The sequence below is a fragment of the Apium graveolens genome, chromosome 9 (assembly GCF_009905375.1).
Source record: "Apium graveolens cultivar Ventura chromosome 9, ASM990537v1, whole genome shotgun sequence".
Classification (NCBI taxonomy): domain Eukaryota; kingdom Viridiplantae; phylum Streptophyta; class Magnoliopsida; order Apiales; family Apiaceae; genus Apium; species Apium graveolens.
The window spans coordinates 273702375-273727973 of record NC_133655.1 but is presented as its reverse complement, the minus strand read 5'-3'; the positions used below and the strand labels follow the sequence as shown (position 1 = coordinate 273727973).

Sequence of the window (25599 nt, the reverse complement as noted above, 5' to 3'; positions counted from 1 at the left end):
AAAATAGCTGATCAGTATTCAGTACATCCTCTAACCGGCCAAACAATACTCGCAGTAAACAAAAGATTAAAGGAGTTATGCATCTCTATGCTTTTGACATTATGCATCTCTAGTCTCGATGTGTGTAACATGACATTTTTATGTTTATGTATGACGTGTCCCTCCGCACCCGTATCCCCATATTTTTAAATTTTCGAAATCCACACACGTGTCCTTGTTTCGCAGGACATAGAGCTGTTTTATTGATCAGTGGTCAAGCTGTTCAGATTTCTGATCTAATACTAACCGGCGATTTCCTTTCCACAATACACGCTTTCTATATTACCCGTTGTCCACAAAAGAAATTTTTGTGATATTTATAGTAGTCAGTCATAGCCTACATGATAGTGAAGATAGCATTGCTTGCACCATCAGAAAATACAAGAAATCACGGAGAAGTAAAGGCAAAAAAAGCATCAGAACATAAAGACAGAAAAACGGAGGGTCTACAAGCAGCGAAAACTTTCTCTTTGAATCTTTTCATACACATGATGAAGAACTTTCATGGAAGGAAACATAAACCCTAATCTTCCACCAAAATTGCCATGGATATTAAATCGTAACATATAGACGGAAAAAATGGAAGGTCTACAAGTGGCGAGCTCACTGGAGTTGCATTGGCCGAGATGATGAACAAACCACAAGTAATGCATGAAGTTCAAGTTGAATTGCAGATTGTGAGATGACAACATAGTAAAAAAATCTCATATTTACAAATTACCGTAAACTTAAACGTCACCTTAAAAAACTTATATAGTTATCTGAAAAAATAAATTTTGGAAAGATATGTGTGAGGTCACATTGTTATATGGTCATTCTATTGACAACCCCTTGTTAAAGGTTGATCCTTGTGGACGAGGGGAAGTGATATAGTTAATTTTTTGTTAGCCAAGTTTCTTAGGATAATATCATTCTTCCTATTTCAGTCCATCCAGCTTTTTTATGTTTATAAACTCTGATATCTGAAACACACCTCTAATTGTGCAGTTGTCAACTAGAAACTAATATCTAAAACAAATGATTCAACAAACAAAAATCACTTTTACTGATGCTTGGTCATGGTGGTTGCTTATAATCAACACAAATGACTTTGCCTTTGCGCTTACAGTTACAGCCTCAGCCCTGCTTGTCATTTCTTTGATTACTTTAAGATTCACCAAGTCGAAAAAGATCAGCCCTCCATTGCCACCAGGCCCCAAAAGCCTGCCTTTATTTGGTAACCTCTTGTCCCTTGACCCTGAGCTCCATACATATTTTGCTAGCCTTGGTAAGACTTATGGTCCGATTGTGATACTCTGGCTAGGCCATAAGGTTGGGATCGTGATCAATTCACCTGTGTTAGCACGCGAAGTGCTCAAAGACCAAGACACCAGTTTTGCTAATCGTGATGTTCCAGTTGCAGCCTATGAGGCCTTTTATGGTGGCAAGGATATCGTGTGGACACCATACGGGCCCAAGTGGAGAATGTTGAGGAGGGTGTGTGTGAATGAGATGCTTAGCAAGAGTACATTAGACTCTTTCTATGATCTTAGAAGAAGGGAGATCAGACAGACTACGGGGTATTTCTACAGCCGGGCTGGGTTACCAGTTGATATAGGTGAACAGATGTTTTTGACTTCGATGAATGTAGTCACTAGTATGATGTGGGGTGGTACAGTCAAGGGGCATGACAGAGCTGGGCTTGGAGCAGAGTTTAGGCTAGTGGTAAATGAGATTACTCATATGTTGGCGACGCCTAATATATCTGATTTCTACCCAGGTCTAGCTCGATTTGACCTTCAAGGGGTACGTAAAAAGATGAAGGTGTCGGCAAAGAAATTTGATGATATTTTTGAGGCTACGATCAAACAAAGGCAGGAAATGGATGGAAAAGAAGGTAGTAAGGATTTTCTACAGTTTTTGTTGAAATTAAAAGATAATCAAGACGCAAAAATGCCATTTACAATGACCGACCTCAAAGCCATGCTCATGGTATGTGCTTTACTGCAATCTCCTTATTATGTAACATGATTGTTTTTAATAAAAAAAATAGCACTGCATCTGTATCTGATATGCCATTGCATCTATCTCTGATATCATTTTAATCATATCTTTCAAATAGCATTGTGACTATATGGATTAGTGTTTTCTCGGGCAACAAACACATGTTAGGATAAGAATTGAAATTACCTTGGACCTTTTTCTTTGAAGCCCATTCATTGAAGAAAAAAACCTCCAGTTGTAGTAGAAGGGTTAGAAACATAGTAACGGAAAACCCCGAACACAAACAGAAAAACAAGACATAGACTACTACAAAACAGACTAAGACACGCAAACAAGAAAACTAGCAGCTGCCACAAACCACTCTAATATCACTCACTTCCCAGATAAGAGTCTAGACTCAAGCATACTCAAGAAACTGGACTTAGAACAAGTCGAACAAGTCATCAGTATCCACCTCTTCATTCAGTTCATCCTCATAGACCACACCGTGTAACTGGATCTCTTCTCCAGGAGCTTGCAGGTTCAAGTTTGCAAATCTGTGCAATTCCTAATTTATCATTGCTATTAAGCCGCCTTCCACCAAGTACTTAACTGACAGCATGACTTTAAATATTCAGTTTAATAAAGTTCATGATTTATACGGAGTATCAATTGTACTATTCGAGCTATATGTGCTCCATGCGTTAAGTTATCATTCAGTATAATTATATCTAACAAGGTTCTTGATAGGGATAAATAAATTATGATTGTATTATTAAATACTGTATTAATTATACAAGCTGTGGGCTGCTAGGCCCAATAAAAAGATATATGATACTCAGACCAGAAAGGTTAAGCCTGGTGGACCAGATCAGGCCTGATGGAATAAAAAAGGCCCAAAAGCCCTGATTATTAATTAATTTCGTAATTAATTAATAAGGGACAAAACAGATGTTGAAAAGAGTCCCGATAAGGATATAAATCCTTGGAGATTAGCCTCAAGGGGACCTAAAAGGATAAGGAATCAGTTTCCTACTATCTAGGACTCCAAAGTCCATTCTAACTATGAGACTTGCCCACCAAGTCTCCTATACCAAGTCCAATTCAAGGACTCCCAACATCTATATAAGGGGCCTCACCCCACAAATCAGAACTACGTTTTTTGGCTTGATTCTCTAATTCACAGAGATACGTAGGCATCTCGTAAAGGCAGATCGAGTCACGAAACACGAGAGCAACCATTAAAGGTCTTGAGCTCCCGAATCTTAGTATTAAATACAGCAAGTAATAACCTTGGTTTTTTATCCATAACATTTGGCGCCGTCTGTGGGAATCACAACAACAACCATGGCGAGAACACGGAGAACAATTGGAGCTCTAGAGGAAGGAACACCATTAGAGACAACCCAGGTGATTTCATCAACCGTGGAGGTTCCTCCTCATTCAACTTATGCATCTACTCAGGAGGAAGCCCAGACAGGGGCAACTCAACCCCAGCTACAAGGGACAACTCCCCCGATTCAAGGTACGAATCCTCAAGTTCAACAAATACATATACCTGTGAATTCTCGACCCGTCGGGTATGAATATTCAACTATTGTCACTACTAACCCCCCTTATGGGATGCCCCTTCACCCTGAGGTTGGAGGAAGCGGATATGCTGGGCGAAGCGAAGCACGAGGGCGGTCGCCCCCCTATATACGAGGTTTGGATCCTATCCCTGAGGATCGGGAATTTTCTGGTCCATACACTGAGAGAGACTCCGAGTCTTCGGATGATGAAGTGGCACCGAGAAGGAGGCGTCCTGGAAAAGAGCCAATGGCCGATGGAAGGCAACGCCCCCAAAGCACCCCAGGGGCGAATCCCCAAGAAGTGCAGGAAAAGATCAGGGCTCATGAGGCTGAAATCCAAAGGCTGAGGCGTGATTTGGAGGCTCACCAAGCCACCAGACCCCACATACCTCCTAGGGGGAGAAATCCTCCTCCTATCATAGACCTGGATGGTCCGGTAAGAAGAAGGGCTGCTGTCCCAAGAACTGATCCAAGCAATCTTCTTCCCCTTGGAGATCCTGATGATCCAACTCCACCCTTCACAGAAGAGATAATGAATGCCCATATCTCAAGGAAATTCAAGATGCCCACTATCAAAGCCTATGATGGCACGAGAGACCCCGCTAATCATGTTAGGACATTCTCTAATGCACTGCTGCTGCAACCCGTGAATGATGCTATAAAATGTCGGGCCTTCCCTCAAACCCTGTCGGGAATGGCTCAAAGATGGTACAGTCGCCTACCCCCAAATTCTATTGGATCATTCAGAGAATTAAGTCAGGCTTTTATTAAGCAATTCATCAGTGGAAGAGTCCATGAGAAAAGTTCAGCATCTCTTATGTGTCTTGTGCAGGGAGCTAAGGAATCCTTAAGAGATTACCTGAATCGTTTTACAAAGGAGGCTTTAAAAGTCCCAGACCTTGATGATAAGGTAGCCATGATAGCACTGCAACAAGGAACTAGGGATGAGTTTTTCAAGATGTCTTTGGCCAAACGACCCCCTGAGAGCATGTTGCAGCTCCAAGAGAGGGCTGGGAAGTATATCAAGGTTGAAGAAAGTATGAGGAAGACCGTAGTAAGTAATGAGCCCACTGGAGGCAAGAAACGAAAAACTGATTTGGAGTATATCGCTAAGGACAAATATCCTAGAACCGAACAAAACCCTGATTCAACCCCCAAGAAGGGAGGACCTGGGCAAAAGTTCACTGAATACGCTAAGCTGAATGCTCCCAGAAGTCAGATTTTGATGGAGATTGAGAAAGACAGAGATATTCGCTGGCCTAAGCCCTTGAAGGCTGATCCCGCCAAGCTAGATAAGGGCAAGTATTGCAGGTTTCACAAAGATGTTGGCCATGACACCGATGAGTGTAGGCAATTGAAAGATGAAATTGAGTTTTTGATTCAAAAAGGAAGATTAAACAAGTATACTGGAGATGGAGGGGACAGAAATAATAATGGAAGGAAGAACTTTGAAGATCGTAGGAGGGACCAAGAAGATCAGGGGCGAAACCCCCAGCCTAGAGGACCAGTTATAAACACCATTTATGGAGGGCCGAGACCTCGAGGGCCTGTGATAAACACGATCTTTGGAGGTCCAACTGCTGCTGGATTGTCCAAAAATTCCAGAAATGCATATACTAGAGAGGTTATGCATATTGTTGGAGAAGCCCCGAAGAGGACCAGGACAAAAGTAACATTGGCTTTTGATAGATGGGATTCTTTACAAAAGATCTTTCGTGGTTCCCTACTTGAGGTGTCTCAGGCCCGATGAGGCACGCTTGGCTCTTGAAGAAGTGCATGAAGGTATTTGTGGACAACACTTGGGGGGCAGGGCCTTGGCTCATAAGATAACTCGTTTAGGCTTCTATTGGCCAGAAATGATGGCTGATGCCAAAGAATATGTGAAGAAGTGTGATCGCTGTCAGAAGCACGCACCAGTTGTTAGACTACCCCCCGAGATGCTGACCTCTATCAACTCCCCAATCCCCTTTGCTATGTGGGGGATGGATATTCTAGGGCCTTTCCCTATGGCCACAGCACAAAGGAAGTTTCTGATTGTAGCCATTGATTATTTCACTAAGTGGATTGAAGCCAAACCCTTGGCCAAAATCACAACTAAACAGGTTGCACAATTCCTGTGGGAAAACATTATGTGCCGATATGGAATTCCCCGTATCCTCGTCACTGACAATGGAACACAATTCAACAACGAGGAATTCAAGAAGTATTGTGAAGAAAATGAAATTGAGTTACGGTTCACCTCTGTGGCTCACCCACAAGCTAATGGGCAAGCAGAAGTAGCAAATCGAATAATCCTGGATGGATTAAAGAAAAGGATCGAGAAGTCAAGAAATAATTGGGTGGATGAGATACTTCCCATATTATGGGCCTATAGGACTACCTGTAGAGTTACGACAGGAGCAACTCCCTTCATGTTGGCGTATGGGGCAGAAGCAGTAGTTCCAATAGAGATATCACATTCCTCTCCAAGGATTCAGGCTTTCAATGCAGAAGAAAATGAGGAAGGGCAGAGGTTAGCCCTGGATCTGATCGATGAAGTGCGAGATACGGCACATGCAAAGGTAGTAGAATATCAGAAAAAGGCTTCATTCTACTACAACCTAAGGGTTAAAGAAAGGTTTTTTAAACAAGGCGATCTAGTCTTGAGGAAAATAGAGGCTTCTGGTGTCGGACAGAAAGGAAAGCTAGCCCCAAATTGGGAAGGGCCGTACAGAGTCAAGAGCGTTCAGGGTAGAGGAACCTACAAGCTGGAAACTATGGATGGTTTTGAAGTCCCGAGGACCTGGCACGCACAAAACCTGAAGGTTTACTATGTGTAAGATAGGCGAAGTACGATTCTCACTTGTCATTATGACAAGTAGGTTTAAAAGCACCTTGAAGCTTTGCTTGCGTAGGATTTTATATTTCAGTAGAATTTACTTTGTCTAGTTATTATTAATTAGGGTCGAACCCATGCTATGTAAGGTTTTGAAAAACCAGACTTCATATTAAAGAGTTTGAAATTATTTCAATCTAAGGATGTTTAAGATTCAAATGCATATTAAGATTGTAAAGTCAAAATAGAAAGAAGCAAGAAAAGCAACATATAGAATACAAGCCCCGAAGGGTAATAAGTTCTGAATGCGATTAAGTCAATACATAGAAAGCCACAATGGGCCAAACAAGAAAAACAAAATACTCAAAGATCCTTGAAGAAGTCATCATCGATGTTTCCTTCATTGGCAGCAGAAGAAGGAACTGGAACATGATCAGCACCTCGAGGAGAAACAGCTTCGGCCTCAGCAGAAGAAGCAAGAATAGGAGAAAGAGGGATATCATCAAGAAGAGGCTCTTTCCCAGGAATATCAGGGACTGGATAGGCAGTAAGAGTCACCTCCGGAATCTTCTTCCCAATCTCCTCTACTATCTGCTCCCAACAGCTAGAAAAGGTCTCCGGGAAGTTAGCATCGTACTCAGCATTTAGGACATCCTGAAAGTCCTGAGATGCCTTATACTCAGCTATCACCTCAGCTCGGGCCCTTTGAGCATCCAGCTCCAGCTTACGAACTTTCTCCTTCTCGTCCGCCAGCTCCTTCTCTACCTCACGAAAACGAGTGAAGTTGGCCTCGGAAGCCTTGAGGTACCTATCCCTGTCCCTCTCAGCAATAGTTAGGCTGGTCCTCACATCCTTCAAATTGTGAAGGGCAGCCTGGAGATAGGTATTCATCTGCACGAACATATCAAAGTACAGTAAGTAATAATAAACAAAAAAAAACAGTTAAAAAAGGAAGAGGCTTACAGAAGCCACGGCCTGAGCACCCAGACGTTCAATCTGTAGGTCATCAGAAGACTCGACGATCTCAGCCCTGTCACGAGGCGTGATCACACTCTGAGACCAAACGGCGGCAGCCTCGGAACTCCCTACCACCGTGTCCCTCCTCTGAAGGCCCCAAGTGACGGTGAAGGGAGAGTTATCTTCATCAAGGCTAGGAGGCCTCTGGGATAAAAAAGTAGGGACGGCCTCCTGAACCGTGACTGAAGGGTCGTCACCAATCCTAACCCGCTTGTCGCGGTGGCTCTCAACAGCAGAGCCCTTGGCGGCACGGGCCTCCCGCTTCTTGAAGATCGTGTCCAAAGCGGCCCTAGCTGCAGGCAAATACGAGCACGTAAGAAAAAGGACAAATAGAGAATGGAGGAAATGGAACAAAAAGGGGAAAGAAATACCCTCGGGACCAAGGTCACTTAGACCTAAACCTTGTAAATTACCCTCTGAAAGGATGAGAGCGCAATGGTGCAAGTTATCAGCAGTAATGGCCTTGATGGCCGCATCCTCATCTATCCCCAATTTTAGGTCTCTTAAAGACCCGTCTATACTTTTTGAGAAGTTGGGCCTGAAAAAATGGTCTCAACCCTCCTCGGAATCCAGAAATATATAAAACCACTCACTCTTCCATGTTGGATACGAGTCGGGATTGGTGCCAGAAATAAAGCAGGAACGAGCCAAGGATCTATGAACTATTTTGACCCATCCTTGGTCCTCAGAAGCATTTACAAATTTAAATAAATAACGAAAGACACAAACGTTTGGCTCAAAACCGTGTTTACGAGATTGGGCCATATAACAGTGAATAAAACGCCAAGAGTTGGGTGTGAGTTGGGTCGGACAGACTCGGGCCTCAGCCAAAAGGCGAAAAACAAAAGGATGAGGAGGTAGGCGAAAACCAGCATAGAAGGTTTCCTTATAGACCCGAATGGCCCCAGGTTTTGGGTAGCAGACCCTATCATTTGGTCCTGGAGCCTCGGCCCTATAAGGGTGAGAAATGCCAAAAAGGCGGGCTATGGTACCTACTTGATCTGGACCAAATCTAGAAGGATAATTATATGCATCTAAGTGTAACATGTTAGGAAAGGCTTGCCCAAATTCGGTTAAAAGATCCCTAAGAGAAATAACTGAGGAATGTACAAGAGATTTTTTACCTCGGCTGGCCCTAGAGGGACGGGCAACAGCTTGGGGGACATGGGAGTGAGATGAATCGGAATCCGCCATGGATGAAGACAAAAACCCAGGAAGCTCTTGAAAGTAAGTAAAGAAGATGAAGATTCAGACGGAATCTTCAAAATAAGCCCAGAAAGCGGCGGAGTAGAAAGCCGGAAATCGCTTGGAGGTGGCGATTCTTAAGAGACTAATTGCAGAGTTGAAATTTAGAAATTTTTGTGAAAGTGAAGTGTGAGAAATGAACTCACACTCCACCTCTTATATAGAGGAGCTCAAAGATGCACAAACGGGCCTGGGCCTAAGAAAAAGGCGGGAAGCCCATAAGATTTGAATTTTGAAAAGATTTAAAATCAAAGTTCAATGAATGAATCAAGGCTCGAACAGCCTCAACAACGCTCAGGATGCATCGTCCCTAGCCGTTGTTAGAAGTGTGGCTCCTAGGCGTGGTACAACAACGCCCATGAAGCATTTGTCCCCAACAACGCTCAGGATACATCGTCCCTAGCCGTTGTTAGAAGTGTGGCTCCTAGGCGTGGTACAACAACGCCCAGGAAGCATCTGTATTCAACAACGCCCAGGACACAAGTTTCCTAGACGTTGTTAGAAAACCGTCTCCTAGGCGTGGGTGCACAACGTCTAGGATCTATGAAAGCATCTGTCTTCAACAACGCCCAGGACGCAAGTTTCCTAGACGTTGTTAGAAAACCGTCTCCTAGGCGTGGGTGCACAACGTCTAGGATCTATGAAAGCATCTGTCTTCAACAACGCCCAGGACGCAAGTTTCCTAGACGTTGTTAGAAAACTGTCTCCTAGGCGTGGGTGCACAACGTCTAGGATCTATGAAAGCATCTGTCTTAAACAACGCCCAGGACGCAAGTTTCCTAGACGTTGTTAGGAAACCGTCTCCTAGGCGTGGATCAACAACGCCCAGGAAGCATCAGCCTCCAACAACGCCCAGGACGCAAGTTTTCCTAGACGTTGTTAGGAAACCGTCTCCTAGGCGTGGATCAACAACGCCCAGGAAGCATCAGCCTCCAACAACGCCCAGGACGCAAGTTTCCTAGACGTTGTTAGGAAACTGTCTCCTAGGCGTGGATCAACAAGCCTAGGATGTATTGAGCAACAAAAATTCTGTTTTTCTGATCATTTAATTAGAAAAATAAGAAAATTCCTTAAATATTTTCTGAAAAATGTTAATATTTTCAGAAATAAGGAATAAATCCAGAAAATTAAGGATAAATCCCAGAAATTAGGGAAAAAATCCAGAAATTCCTTAAATATTTTCAGAAAATAGGGAAAAATCCCAGAAAATTAGGGAAAATCCTAGAAAATTAGGGAAAATCCCAGAAAATTAGGGAAAATCCCAGAAATTAGGGAAAATCCCAGAAAATTAGGGAAAAATCCAGAAAATAAGGGAAGAATCCCGGAAATAAGGGAAAAATTCCTGGAAATTAAGATAATTCCTGAATAAAAGGGAAAATTCATTGTAAATGTGTAGGTCGCTCCACACTTTACGGAAAAATGAAACCCTGTAAGGGAACGAATAGACTTAACTTCTGCGAAACCTAATCGATGTTTCCCAAAAGTTGGGGGGCAAATGATAGGGATAAATAAATTATGATTGTATTATTAAATACTGCATTAATTGTACAAGCTGTGGGCTGCTAGGCCCAATAAAAAGATATATGATACTCAGACCAGAAAGGTTAAGCCTGGTGGACCAGATCAGGCCTGATGGAATAAAAAAGGCCCAAAAGCCCTGATTATTAATTAATTTCGTAATTAATTAATAAGGGACAAAACAGATGTTGAAAAGAGTCCCGATAAGGATATAAATCCTTGGAGATTAGCCTCAAGGGGACCTAAAAGGATAAGGAATCAGTTTCCTACTATCTAGGACTCCAAAGTCCATTCTAACTATGAGACTTGCCCACCAAGTCTCCTATACCAAGTCCAATTCAAGGACTCCCAACATCTATATAAGGGGCCTCACCCCACAAATCAGAACTACGTTTTTTGGCTTGATTCTCTAATTCACAGAGATACGTAGGCATCTCGTAAAGGCAGATCGAGTCACGAAACACGAGAGCAGCCATTAAAGGCCTTGAGCTCCCGAATCTTAGTATTAAATACAGCAAGTAATAACCTTGATTTTTTATCCATAACAGTTCTGAAACAGGATATGGTGCTTGGTGGGACTGAAACAACTTCTAACACAGTGGAATTTGCGTTGGCTGAGATGATGAATAAGCCACAAATAATCCAAAAAGTGCAAGATGAGCTGGAAATTGTTGTGGGGAAAAATAACTTGGTAGAAGAATGTCACCTTCCCAAGCTAACTTACATCCTGTTTTACCACTCTTGGTGCCTCATTGTCCAAGTGAGACATGTGTTGTTGGTGGTTACACAGTTCCCGAAGGATCTCGTGTTCTTATAAATGTATGGTCGATACACCGTGATCCTAGCATTTGGGACAAGCCACTAGAATTTATTCCTGAGAGATTTTTGGATGGTCAACGGGATCAAAGTGGCAAGGATTTTGATTATTGTTGGTTTTTAATCTAAACGTTTGAATTATGTTTTATTTATATTTATTTGTTTTATTCACTCTGGTTAGACCGAGTTTTCAGCTGAAAGGATCAGGTGTCAAGTAGTTGCTAGTTAGTAGGACAAATGGTGGAATAACGTTCTAGTCATGGAGAGTTTGTAGGAGTCAGTTTAGTTCTCTATTTTTCAGTTAGTTTTTTCTTTGCTTATGAATTCTATATATGTAAGTGTTGCTTCATAAATAAAATACGTCAGTTGGACAAATACTGTTTTGTCTTCTCAGCTACATTACATTTTGTTAACAAAACGCATATATATATATATATCTGTGATTTCCCAACAATCTGGTATCAGAGCATTAGTAAATTGATTGAGTGGCTGATGCCCAAATATATGCCAAAGACAACAACAACAATGGAGCCAGGAAGAAACAAAGACGGTACAGTGAGTTTGAATTATCCCATGTTGACGAGAACGAATTATACAGCATGGGCGATGAAGATGAAGGTGTACATGCAGGCCAATGGCGTCTGGGATGCAGTGGAACCCAAGGATCCCAATGGGGTGGTAGAAGAAAAGATAGACAAGCTCGCCTTGGCTGCTATCTATCAAAGCATTCCAGAAGACATTCTTTTATCGCTTGCAGATAAGGAAACTGCCAAAGCAGCGTGGGAAGCAATTAAAGTAATGAGCCAAGGTGCTGAACATGTCAAAAGTGCAAAAGTTCAGACCCTCAAGGCGGAATTCGAAGCAATGAACATGAAAGATACAGATTCTTTAGACGATTTTTGTCTGAAAATCACAGCCTTGGTGACAAACATTCGTGCATTGGGAGAAGTTGTTGCTGAGTCATACGTGGTAAAGAAATTATTAAGAGCTGTACCTCCGAAATTCTTGCAGATTGCTTCCACAATTGAGCAGTTCGGAAATCTGGAAACAATGACTTTCGAAGAAACTGTTGGTTCTTTGAAGGCTCATGAGGAGAGGATGCGAGGACCAAGTGAAGGAAATGGAAGTCAGTTGCTTCTTACGGAAGAGGAATGGATGAAGAAAGAAAATGAGGAGAGCAAATTGTTGCTCACTCGTGATGAATGGAACAAACGCTCGAATCGGGGTGGACTCGATCAAAAGGTGCGAGCAAGAGATAATAATCGAGGTGTAAGGGACAGGAGTCGTGCAAGATGTTTTAACTGCAACCTACTCGGGCATTTTGCAGCAGATTGCAGGAGACCAAAACGAGACAGGGACAACAAGGAAGAGGTTAACATAGCACAACTTCCCGATGATGAACCTGCACTGTTATTGAATGAACTTGAGGATGAAAATGAGAAGGTGGTTCTCATAACCGAGGAAAGAGTGTCTCCAAAATTGAGTCAAGAAGCCGAAAGAAATCAGATGAAGTCCAACCTATGGTACCTGGACAACGGAGCTAGTAATCACATGACGGGTCAACGTTCGAAATTCAGGGTACTGAACGAGAAGGTAACTGGACAAGTCAAGTTCGGAGACGGATCGGTTGTCCACATCAAGGGAAGAGGATCAGTGGTGGTCAGAGGAAAAACTGGAGAGGAACGAACCCTACGTCACGTGTACTACATCCCATCCCTCTGCAGTAACATAATCAGCATTGGGCAGTTAGCAGAGGAAGGGAACAAGGTGACAATTAGTGGGGATTACTTGTGGGTACGTGACGCATGTGGAACTCTACTTATGAAAGTGAAAAGAACTCAAAACAGGTTGTACAAAATCATTCTAGAAGACGGTGAATCACATTGTATGTTGTCAAAAGCGGAAGAAGACACCTGGCTGTGGCATTCTCGATTGGGACATGTAAACTTCAAGGCCTTAAAGCTGATGGAGAACATGAAGATGGTGCATGGGTTGCCAAAGCTATGTTTCCTCAAGGATGTGTGTGCAGGGTGTCTTATGTCAAAACAGGCCAGGAAAAGCTTTCCGTCACAGTCAAATTACAACACAAAGAAGGAGCTGGAGTTGATTTATGGAGATTTATGTGGTCCCATCTCGCCAACTACGACTGCAGGTAACAAATATATATTTTTGTTGGTTGATGATTTTAGCAGAGTCATGTGGGCTTACTTTCTAAAATCAAAAGATGAAGCCTTTTCAGTCTTCAAGAAATTCAGAGCAAAAGTTGAAAATTGTCCGGAGAGAAAGATCAGAGCATTTAGAACAGATAGAGGAGGTGAGTTCTGTTCAAAGGAATTTGTGAATTATTGTGAAGAGGAAGGCATCGAGAGACAATACACCGCCCCATACTCGCCGCAACAAAATGGCATCGTGGAAAGAAGAAACAGAACAATGGTGGAGATGGCCCGTAGCTTATTGAAGGAAGCACAACTGCCAAATCACTTTTGGGGTGAAGCCATTCGGCATTCAATTTACATTTTGAATCGATTACCTACGAGAGCAGTGTCTGATGTAACTCCGTACGAAGCTTGGTCAAAAGTGAAGCCCAATATTGAGCATTTGCGTGTTTTTGGCTGCCTGGGTTACATGAAGTTACCAAGTGTTCAGGTGAAGAAACTAGGAGATCGCAGCAAGCCAGTAATTTATCTTGGAAAGGAATCTGGTACCAAAGCTTACAGGTTGTACGACCCTGTAAACAAAGTGGTACATGTTAGTAGAAATGTAACATTCGATGAAAAGAAACGTTGGTCATGGGAGTCCGATGCATATCCAGAAACAGTTGAGACTAGAACATTCACGGTATTTGGAGGAAGTGCACCTACAGTGGAGGAAAACACTTCTGGAGCTGGTTCAGATATGGTGTTCGAGTCTGAGAGTGAAAATGAATCTCATTCAGAATCCACAAATGCAGACTCAATGGACTCTCGAGAATCGACTCAACACTCAAGCTCCATAGCATCAATGACAGACTCTGACACGAGCAGCGAACCAAGGAATCTCAGATCACTTGATGACATTTATGCTAATACGGAAGAAGTTGTTCTTGAAGACGAAGAGCTGTTTCTCATGGGGGTGGACGAACCTGTAAATTACAAAGAAGCTGAAAAGGAGCAGAACTGGAGAGAGGCAATGGCAAGGGAAATAGAGGCTGTCAATCGCAATGGAACCTGGAAACTTACCACATTGCCATCTGGGCACAAGGTCATTGGTTTGAAGTGGGTGTACAAGGTTAAAAGAAATGCAGACGGGAAAATTCAAAAATATAAGGCGAGGATCGTGGCTAAAGGGTACGTTCAGAAGCAGGGAGTTGATTTTGAAGAAATCTTCGCCCCGGTGACTCGGCTAGAAACTGTGAGACTACTACTTGCTCTTGCTGCGAAGAACGGATGGGAGGTTCATCACCTCGATGTAAAAACTGCATTTTTGAATGGAGAGCTTCGAGAAGAGGTCTACGTTTCACAACCCGAAGGTTTTGTCAAGGCAGGAAAGGAGAACTTAGTGTACAGACTTGTGAAGGCCCTATATGGTTTGAGGCAGGCGCCTCGAGCATGGTACGCAAAGCTAAATAGCTGCCTGGAAGAGCTGGGTTTCGAGAGATGTCCATACGAGCATGCAGTTTACACGAATAAAAGCAATGGGGAAACTCTAATCGTCGGAGTATATGTAGATGATTTACTTGTGACCGGTTCTAGTGTTGGAATGATAAACGAGTTCAAGAAAAGAATGAATGAGAGGTTTGAGATGAGCAATCTGGGAAAGCTTTCTTATTATTTGGGTATAGAAGTCAGACAAAGCAAGGGATGTATTGAGTTAAGGCAAACTAATTATGCCAAGAAGATTTTGGAGAAAGCTGGCATGAGTGAATGCAACGCAACCAAATTCCCAATGGATCCAAAAGAAAACATTGGCAAAGATGAAGGTGGGAAATTGGTCGATACAACACAGTTTAAAAGCTTGGTTGGAGGTTTACGATACTTGGTCCATACACGACCAGATATCGCGTTTTCTGTCGGTATAATCAGCAGGTACATGGAAACACCTACGGTAATGCATCTTAATGCTGCAAAAAGGGTCCTGCGTTATATCAAGGGTACCTTGAATTATGGTCTCGTGTACACAAGAAACAGTGGCAACAATGTGTTGACAGGCTATAGTGACAGTGATTTGGCAGGACAAGTCGAAGATAGGAAGAGTACCACTGGGATGGTGTTTTATTTGGATGAAAGCTTGATAACCTGGGTTTCACAAAAACAGAAGTGTGTGGCTCTGTCATCTTGCGAAGCGGAGTTTATGGCTGCTACTGCAGCAGCCTGCCAAGCCATTTGGCTACGAAAATTGTTGGCTCAGATTACAGGTGAGTTTATCAGTCCTGTAGTAATCTACTTGGACAACAAGTCCGCTATCGATTTAGCTAAGAATCCTATATTTCACGGACGCAGCAAGCACATAGATATACGATATCATTTCATCCGGGAATGCGTTGAAAAGGGAGAAATCATTGTCAAGCATGTGAATACGGACATGCAGCGAGCAGATTCTCTAACTAAGGCTCTTGCAGTGGTGAAATTCGAGAGGATGCGTAAACTTCTGGGCATCAAGGAGCTGCTGGAATAAGTTTAGATTACGGGGGAAATTTGTTGGTTTTTAATCTAAACGTTTGAATTATGTTTTATTTATATTTATTTGTTTTATTCACTCTGGTTAGACCGAGTTTTCAGCTGAAAGGATCAGGTGTCAAGTAGTTGCTAGTTAGTAGGACAAATGGTGGAATAACGTTCTAGTCATGGAGAGTTTGTAGGAGTCAGTTTAGTTCTCTATTTTTCAGTTAGTTTTTTCTTTGCTTATGAATTCTATATATGTAAGTGTTGCTTCATAAATAAAATACGTCAGTTGGACAAATACTGTTTTGTCTTCTCAGCTACATTACATTTTGTTAACAAAACGCATATATATATATATATATATATATATCTGTGATTTCCCAACAATTATCTCCCATTCGGGTCAGGACGAAGAATGTGTGCAGGGATTGCTATGGCTGAAACAATGTTCTTGTTTTCACTTGCATCGCTGCTGCATTCATTTGACTGGGAGCTCCCCCAAGGACAGAAGTTAGATTTGTCGGAGAAGTTTGGGATTGTGTTGAAGAAGACGGTACCTCTTGTTCTTATTCCATCTCCAAGGCTGTCTAATCCCAAGTTCTACCAGTAACTAAAGTAAGATATATTCTGAGTATAAGCGGTTGTTTTATCAGATTCAAAATACTACAAGTACTGCACAAATTTCAGTAGATGATGTTTGAGATCAAAAGCAAAATTTAGTGACTTGTAAAATAAGACGATAGATGAAAACTGTTAGAAAAGATTATGCATCGTGCAACATTTGTATTTAAGCGCCAACATTAAGCGCCAACAAAGTGTTGGTGCAGTGGTTGAGCTCGTGTCCCCTTGCGGGAATTCGACTCCTGGCACAGACGTGTGTGTGTGATTAACTATAAAAAAAACATTTGTATTTCAGCACCGGGCAAGCACTCTAAACTTATGTCATGTTGAATACAGAATATCCCCACTCCTCTTCTACAATACAAAATTAACAATTCGAGACCGAATAAAAATTTATTTTCAAAATACAACAATTTCAGGATACAAAAGGAACGTTTTTCAAATATCAAAGCAACACTTTTTGTTTACAGTTGTGACATGAATAATTAAAGAAATTCCAGCCAAATGCCCAAAATCCCAAAGAATTTGTTCATTTTACAGCAGATGTTCTCCGTAAATATACATATTTATGCTTAGACGTGTATAGGTTTGTTCTCATAGATATGAGCTACCAGCTCCGCAAACTGGAAGATCCTTTTCGAAGTTGGGCTTGGCCCTCAGAATCGGATTGCTTTCGAAGAAGTTAACTGGCTTCAAATCAAAGCTTGACATAACAGTTGGCATCACCGGAAAGTCCTCTTGGCATGGTACGTGATGGAATCCGAGAGTGTACCACAGAACGACATCTTTGTTCTCAATCGAACGATTCCTATTCATGAATTAAATAAATTACAACATAATTTTGACGACATTCTAACTTCATATAATAGCGCTTCAAAAGAAATACTAGTAGAACTAAAAGAGCTGCATGTGCAGTTTATACCTAGCAGACCACACAGCAAGACCATCATCTCCCTTGCTTTGATAGACTAAGAGTCCACCAGCCCATTGCTCAGACCGATTGTATCTTGTGACCCATATCTGTTGCATTAGTATTTGATTATTTGTTAAAATTTGTACTATGTTTCATCCAAAACAACTGATGAAATTAGCTGTAACACCTAATCTTTTACGTAATAAGATGTTGAACGTTCGAGTCTCATTGGGGACACGAGTGTGTGGGTATTTAAATTTCTACGATTGAGTATTTCAAGAAGAAAAATAAACGGAAACTTTTACCTGATTATTAGTAAAAGCGGCCCTCAATTGTGGAGGATCGTCAAGATCAAGCAAGCTGGCAGAAGTACCACCAGGAACAATCTTGTAGCCTGTGGGATTCCCCGGTCTAGACCGCCTCAATGGATTAAACACATGAAATTCAGATGGATCGTAGAGCTTAAGCTTAATCTGCGCTTCATCCTCTGTCTTCACGATTTTTCTATTAGGCTTCAAAATACTTTTCCTAGGAGAATTTCCGGCCAAAGTTTTCTCTTTAACTAGATGAACCTTAGCAAATGAATTGTTAGTGCCATCGATGTCCATGTCGAGGTGAAACGTAATGAAGTGATCATGCACTACGCCAATCGCATTTTCAGACACCAGCGGACCATCCAATTCATTGTTTTCGTAAACTTGATCAACATTGTCATGTTTAGTTCCCTTCACCATCAGCATTCCGGATAGTCCTACCTGTTTAACCATCATCACAAGTCCTCTTTAACTACCAAGAACAACTTATAATCATATAAATTTATAAGGCCATAATTGAGAAGCGCGGCATTACCTTAACTCGAATCAAACCATCTGTTTGAAATTCCCAGTCGAAAATGTAGTCGTAGTTTCCAATAGATGCTATCATGCGAGCAACCAGAGTCACTTTAGGCCTAGATTCTCTGTTCTGTAATATAGTGACAAGTAAAATTCTTAGTTGGTAGTTGTGTGATGTAAGAATAATTCAAAGAAGCTATGTTTAGCGCCTAATAAAAAATTTAAAATTAATTTGCTATAAGATAAAATGCATTAGTACTTAAAATTTTGATTATCTGACATACCTGGAAACCATTAACAGGAAGTTCAGAATGTCTCCATCCAATATCACCTGCATAACGCTCAAAAATACAAATAATATTGGGCTGAATAAATGGGCTTCCATCGGCAGCGACAAAAAGCCCATCCATGTAATATGCATTTCTTGGACAGTCATTTAGTGGGACAAGTGGCATTGCTGTTGCTCCAAGCCCAAACTCACCTGCATCCATATATGTTCTAAAGTACCAGCCCTCCTCTGTGTCCATGTATGGCACATATAATTCCGAAGCAAAGCCTTTGTACATTACACTCCTGGGCTCACCCGTCTCCGAGTCTTGAATACTAGCTTGCGAAATTATTAGTCCGGCCCGTTGATCCGCCTTGAGATGAAAAACCCAATTGGCCCATGTAACAATATGTCCATCTTGGACGGTAAAACTAGGCCCATTGGGCTGCTCCATGGAAATTGGATTGATGGGCTTCATATGCATGGGCTTGTTTTGCGGCACGTACCGATAATCCGTATTCTCTCCTTTCGGGATCGGTAGGCCGCGATTTTTATCGAATATTTTCAAAACTTCTTTCTTGTCCATGTCGACCGTCACAACAATACCCTCAATGGGCCTCATGTAAAAATTGGTGGTGCCTTCGCTTGAAAAACATTCGACCTTAACTATCCTTTTTCCTTCCTCGTCAGGCCCAAACCAACCCGGAGAAAGTGTGATACAAGACAAGTCCGACATCTTAACACCTCGGGCCGCAATGGACTTTCTAAAATCATTATTAGCATATGTAGTTACCAGGGCTTCCTTGAGGTCATCATTGGTCACAATAGGATAGCCCGAATACGGGTCCGTAGCGTGGCTTATGACAAGGCCCAAGCCCAAGTCCACAATGAGAACATGAGTATGGCCATCCAATACTGTAATAACAGATGCTTTTCTAGGAGGAAGTGTGTCACCTTTTTTCCAGGCCAACACTTGAGATTTATCAGGCTCATCAAGAGATAAAGAATTGATAACCGGAAAAGAAGCTAAAAAAGGCTCATATTTGGTCAGAATGGCTTTGACCTGGTTGATTTCTGGGACAGTGAGTGGGTCAAGTGGGTGAAGTGGGGTGGCATTAATGAGCTCATTGAGGTTGTGACTTTGACCCTGACTCGAGTTCGAGTTCGAGTTCGAGTTCAAAACCTGCAAGCCCGAGCCTAGGTGCTTGCGGCTCGAAAAGGTGCACCCAAGTGAGTTGGATCCTGTGCAGTCAAAGCACCCTGGATTACTTAAAGTATACCATGTCAATGCTGCTGCAAAAAATATGAAGACAACAAAAGAAAAACGATTTAAGAAATAAATCTCCATGACTTTTCAAAGTTTTCTCTCCTTGCTTGCCTTTTCTCTGTACACAAGGTTCGTGAATGACGCTCTTAAAAATAAAATAAAAGTATCTGAGATTCATAAAAAAATCATATTTCTTTAATTATTTTTATACAAAATAAATATATATTTCCATTTCAGTTGGCATAATTAATTTTTTTTGGAAGCATGAGAAGAATATCTGAAATACTTAAAATTCTTTACTATTTTGAAATAATTTATGTCATAGGAGATTATCTCGTTTTCCATTTTAAGATAGTCATCTTTTAAATCTATGTTTTAAATATTTTTGTATTGAGGAAATAAAGCGGATAATTGTTCATTTAAAATATTTATTTTTCAACTTGATTATATCGGTGATTAGAAATTTGTTCTATCTGACTGCCTTTAAAATCAATGAAATTTGATTTAAATTTGTAAAAATAAAATTTGACGGTATTTAAAAAAATTAACTTTAAAATATTAGTTAGAGAAAAATAATCCTAAGATTAATTTTAGGAAAAAATTCTAAGATAATGGTTGGCTTTAGTGTATTATATTTGTTATTATATTGCTTTTTTTCTAATTTAAAATATGCAAAATATATGGTAAGTAAATATTTAATAATAAATGATTATGATTAACCTACATGTGTGGTGAACTTATTTGTGATAACCTTAGGAAAAGTATCTAGGGTTTATTCTCAATTATTTATTGATGAACTACATTGAATAATATAATATTTTATTTTGATTCAAAAAGATTAAGTATACTTCTTGAATTTCAAAAGAAAATTGATTTTAATCATAAGTGAATTCTCGCAAAGTGCAAAATTTTGAACAAAGTATCCCCAGAGAATTTGTTCATCTTGTTGCAGATGGTCTGCTTAAAATATAATGGTGTAGCTTTGTGTTAGCATCAGCCATTTAAATATCAAAAATTTACATAAAACTACAGGGTTCTTTAAGATCAAGTATACTACCAAGCTTTTTTATTTTCCAGAAGATATGTGACAGGTTGGTAAATATAAAAAGCAACAGACAATTAACATTGTCTCTGCTGATCTAAGATTGAACTCCAATTTATGCTAATAACCTGTATACTATAGTGAGCTCTCATTGATATGAGCTACCTGGTCCACAAACAGGAAGATCCTTTTCGAAGTTGGGCATGGCCCTGAGAATTGGATTGCTTTCGAAGAAGTTAACTGGCTTCAAATCAAAGCTTGATGACACAGTTGGCATCACTGGAAAATCTTCTTGACATGGTACGTGATGGAATCCCAGTGTGTACCACAAAACGACATCTTTGTTCTCAATCGAACGATTCCTATTCGTGATTAAAATTAATTACTATGTAATTTTGACGACATTATGATTATAGATAGAACTACGAAAGTAATAGAGCAAGTAAAAGATGAGCTGCAAAATACAGTTTGTACCTAGCAGACCACACCGCAAGACCATCATCTCCCTTACTTTGATAGACTAAGAGTCCACCAGCCCATTGCTCAGACTTATTGTAGCTTGTGACCCATATCTGTAGCATATATATTTGTTAAACTTTGTGCTTCTCTAATCCGAAAAAAGTGACTTCAGAATTGCAAACCCCTCTCCTTTTTTGTAACAAGGTGTTGAACATTCGAGTCTCAATAGCGACATGTGTCTGTGAGTATTTAAATTTCTATAACTGACTACTCGAATAAAAAACACTATTACCTGATTATTAGAAAAAGCTGCCCTCAGTTGTGGAGGATCGTCAAGATCAAGCAAGCTAGCAGCAATACCACCAGGAACAATTTTGTACCCTGTGGGATTTCCCAATCTAGACCGGCTGGAAGGATTAATTACATGAAATTCAGATGGATCGTAGAGCTTAAGCTTAATCTGCCCTTCATCCTCTGTTTCTGCGATTTTCCTATGAGGTTTTAAAATACTTTTCCTAGGAGAATTTCCTGCCAAAGTTTCCTCTTTAACTAGATGAACCTTGGCAAATGAATTATTAGTGCCATCGATATCCATGTCGAGGTGAAAGGTAATGAAGTGATCATGCACTACTCCAATCGCGTTTTCAGACACCAATGGACCGTTCAATTCATTGTTTTCATACACTTGATCAACATTGTCATGTTTAGTTCCCTTCACCATTAGCATTCCTGATAGTCCTACCTGTTTTAGCATTAGTACAACTGTACAAGTCCTCTTTTAAACTACCAGGAACAAATATTAAATTTATTAATATACAAGGACAAAATTAAGTGCAGCTGCATTACCTTAACACGAATTAAACCGTCTGTTTGAAATTCCCAGTCAAAAATGTAGTCGTAGTTTCCTACGGATGCGATCATGCGAGCAACTAGAGTTACTTTAGGCCTAGATTCTCTGTTCTGTAATACAATGAGAAAAAAATCGGTTTCTAGTACCATAGTGGTGCAATGCTTACGAACTGTTAGCAGACTGCGATGCACAAAAGGTCCATCCCGTCCCTTAAAAAGCCCAGATTTAGATTGAACCTGACTTTCCGAAAATATCAGAGCCCATTTGGGCTCTCGACGCGGGTCTCACCGGGCTTTTTCTCGGGCCAAATTGGATCGGGCCGGTCTTTTTTCTAATTTAAATCGGATCGAGTTTTATTAGATATTTATGAAGACTAAATGTATTAGTTTGCCTGAAATATTTTATGAAAACATTACTTCGTTAAAAATATTTAAATTCGGAAAAAAATAAACATTTTATAGAATAATATGTTTTATCAATATTATCCAAGTGTACTTACTATATCTTCTTTCATTAGTCCTGCAATAAAGTATATATAAATAATATTATTAATCACGAATATGTAAATATATATGTGTTTAAAGTATTATTTATATTTATAGTAAATGTAAATTCATAAATATATAAGAAAATCTATATATTATAAATTGCGGGATAACCCTTTCCTAAGGTTTGGTATCCATATTTTGGTTCGGATATAATTTTTAACTTGAATTTGACCCACTGGACTATCCATTTTTAGGTTTGGTATCCATATAAGATTTATAAAATATCCATCTACTTATTATGACCCATTTTAAATATAGAAACTTTGCAATACAATTTTAAATATGAATTGTGTTATTTATGGTAAGTTTTTTTTTTAAAACCACTTATGGTAAGTTCTTAATACAAATTTGAAGTAGAGTTTAAATTTTAACATATCTATTTATAGAAATAATCTCATAAAATATATAATATAAAAATAACATATGTAACGAAAGTAGTTCTTAAATAAATTTATTATAATATGTAGATGTCATACACTTATTATATAGATAATTTAATCTTTCATAATCATATTATTCAATTTGAAATATAAATTTATTTATTTATTTTATTAAATAATTTTTGAGATGCCGAGCGCAAAGCACGGCTTATAAACTAGTATATTAGAATAATCAGATTTCAACCGGGTTTTTTCAGACTTTTAATCGGGCCGGGCCGAAGCCCGAGCTTTTAGCCGGGCCGGACAGGGCTTTACCTAAAAATATAGGGCTCGTTGAAGCTCTAAGCCCGGGCCGGGATCGGGTTTTGACCAGGTCGGATTTGACCGTGTTTTGACCGAATCAGGCCGGGCCAGATTTTCGAAGCCAGACTTTCAAAATTTTATTGCAATAAGATAAAAAGTTTTAGTGCTAACAATTTTGATATTCTGACATACCTGGAAACCATTTACGGGAAGTTCAGAATGTCTCCATCCAATGTCACCAGCATAACGCTCAAAAATGCAAATCATATTGGGCTGAATGAATGGGCTTCCATCTGCAGCTACAAAAAGCCCATCCATGTAATATGCATTTCTTGGACAGTCATTCAATGGCACAAGTGGCATTGCTGTTGCTCCAAGCCCAAACTCACCTGCATCCATATATGTTCTAAAGTACCATCCCTCCTCTGTGTCCATGTATGGCACATACAATTCTGAAGTAAAGCCTTTGTACATTACACTCCTCAATTCACCTGTCTCCGAATCTCGAACCTTGGCTTGCGAAATTATTAGTCCGGCCCGTTGATCCGCCTTGAGATGAAAAACCCAATTGGCCCAAGTTACAATATGTCCATCTTGGACCGTAAAACTAGGGCCATTGGGCTGCTCTATAGAAATTGGATTGATAGGCTTCATATTCACGGGTCTATCTTGAGACAAATACCGATAATCCGTATTCTCTCCTTTCGGGATCGGTATCCCTCGATTAATATCGATTATTTTTAAAACTTCTTTTTTGTCCATGTCCACCGTAACGACAATACCTTCAATGGGCCTCATGTAAAAATTGGGCGTGCCTTCACTCGAAAAGCATTCGACCTTAGTTATTCTTCTTCCTTCCTCGCCAGGCCCAAACCAACCCGGAGAAAGCGTAATACAAGACAGGTCCGACATCTCAACACCCCGGGCCGCAATGGACTTCTTAAAATCTTCATTACGATAAGTAGTTACTAGTGCTTCCCCCAGATCATCAATGGTCACAACAGGAAAGCCCGAATACGGGTCCATAGTGTGGCTTGTAACAAGGCCCAAGCCCAAGTCCACAATGACAACATGAGTATGGCCATCCAACACTGTAATAACAGATGCTTTTCTAACAGGAAGTGAGTCACCTTTTTTCCAGGCCAACACTTGAGATTTATCTGGCTCATCAAGAGCCAAAGAATTGATTACTGGGAAAGAAGCTAAAAAAGGCTCATATTTGGATAAAATGGCTTTAACCTGGTTGATTTCTTGGACAGTGAGTGGATCAAGTGGATGCAGTGGGGTGGCAGCAATGAGCTTTTTCAACTTGTTGTTAGAGTTCGAGTTCGAGTTTGAGTTCGATGAAGCCTGCGAGCCCGGGCTTATATGCTTGCGGCTCGAAAAGGTGCACCCAAGTGCCTTGGATCCAGTGCAGCCAAAGTAGCCTGGTTTACTCAAACTGTACCATGTAACAACAGAAATTAAAAACATCAAGATGATGAAAGAGAAACGATTTAAGGGAGAAATCTCCATAACTTTTCAAAGTCTTCTCTCCCCACTTTGGGCTCTTGATTCTCCACAGACATATATAATACATTATTTTTGTATTATATAAAGATATATATTTATGCGTCTATTTCGCAAGAGGAGACAATGACAAAATGGTTATAAATAAATAAAAAATTATTGTGGCTGAGGGAGCTTTTACATATTTTACATGTAAATAGATAATCTATATAGATCTGCCGATCCATCAACTGGCTCTTTTTATTACAATCTTAGTAGTTTATGTCGAAACACTTGTCTTTTTCAATTTAAAATGAAATATCTTCCTTTTTGAGTAGTGGGAAGTAACCAAGTATCTTTCCCAAAAAATTTACCAAATAATTTGATTGATATATGATTGATTTTAATTTATGGGCGCGTATAAATACACACGGGTCTCATATTATTATTAGAAATGTTACCAAATATTCATATGACACATCAGAGTTGGAAAAAATTTTTGATATAAAAATTTGGGGTCTCTAGTATTTTTCATTTTAAATTTGATTATAAGTCTTTGTCTAAAGCAAGGGCCAATTTGGCTATACGACATATTAATGTTTGGTAAACCACGAGGGTTGTTTTGTTATTTTTTATTAAGAACTAATCATACATATTTAATCGGATAATCAAAATAACTTAATCAAAATCAAAACTATTAATTGAATTCGTAATTATTAACGGCTAATCATTAATAATTAAACAACGTTAGATGTTAAATAACATCTAATAGTTAATTTAAATCGAACCGTTATTTCAACTATTAAATACTAATATTAATATCATGAGTTTTATTTGATCACATCTTTAATTTTGTTCAATAAAATAATTTTTTTTTCTAAAAACTAACTTCTACAAAGGGTCAATATCTGTAATAATACGGAATAACAAAAAATGCACATGTACTTGCTAAAAAGAACAAATTAGGATGTATGGATGAGAGTCCAGCACACGGGATAGCGATT

General features: G+C 40.0%; 2 protein-coding genes and 1 pseudogene across 2 annotated transcripts; 1 reads left to right on the top strand and 2 right to left on the bottom strand.

The window, feature by feature from the left end:
• Positions 1 to 883: 883 nt before the first annotated feature.
• On the top strand, positions 884 to 16582 carry LOC141682965 (flavonoid 3'-monooxygenase CYP75B137-like; annotated as a pseudogene).
• A 227-nt stretch (positions 16583 to 16809) lies between these two features.
• Positions 16810 to 19606, bottom strand: LOC141686364 (amine oxidase [copper-containing] gamma 2-like). Its single transcript, XM_074491404.1, has 5 exons — positions 18275 to 19606; positions 18007 to 18120; positions 17463 to 17912; positions 17167 to 17264; positions 16810 to 17052 (listed from the first exon to the last, which is right to left on the bottom strand). The coding sequence occupies exons 1-5, from the start codon at positions 19604 to 19606 to the stop codon at positions 16839 to 16841; spliced, it is 2208 nt and encodes a 735-aa protein (XP_074347505.1). The 3' UTR covers positions 16810 to 16838.
• Positions 19607 to 20492: 886 nt separating this feature from the next.
• On the bottom strand, positions 20493 to 24682 carry LOC141683351 (amine oxidase [copper-containing] gamma 2-like). The gene is made up of 5 exons (XM_074488046.1): positions 23300 to 24682; positions 21873 to 21986; positions 21319 to 21768; positions 21042 to 21139; positions 20493 to 20929 (listed from the first exon to the last, which is right to left on the bottom strand). The coding sequence occupies exons 1-5, from the start codon at positions 24620 to 24622 to the stop codon at positions 20716 to 20718; spliced, it is 2199 nt and encodes a 732-aa protein (XP_074344147.1). The 5' UTR covers positions 24623 to 24682; the 3' UTR covers positions 20493 to 20715.
• Positions 24683 to 25599: the final 917 nt, after the last annotated feature.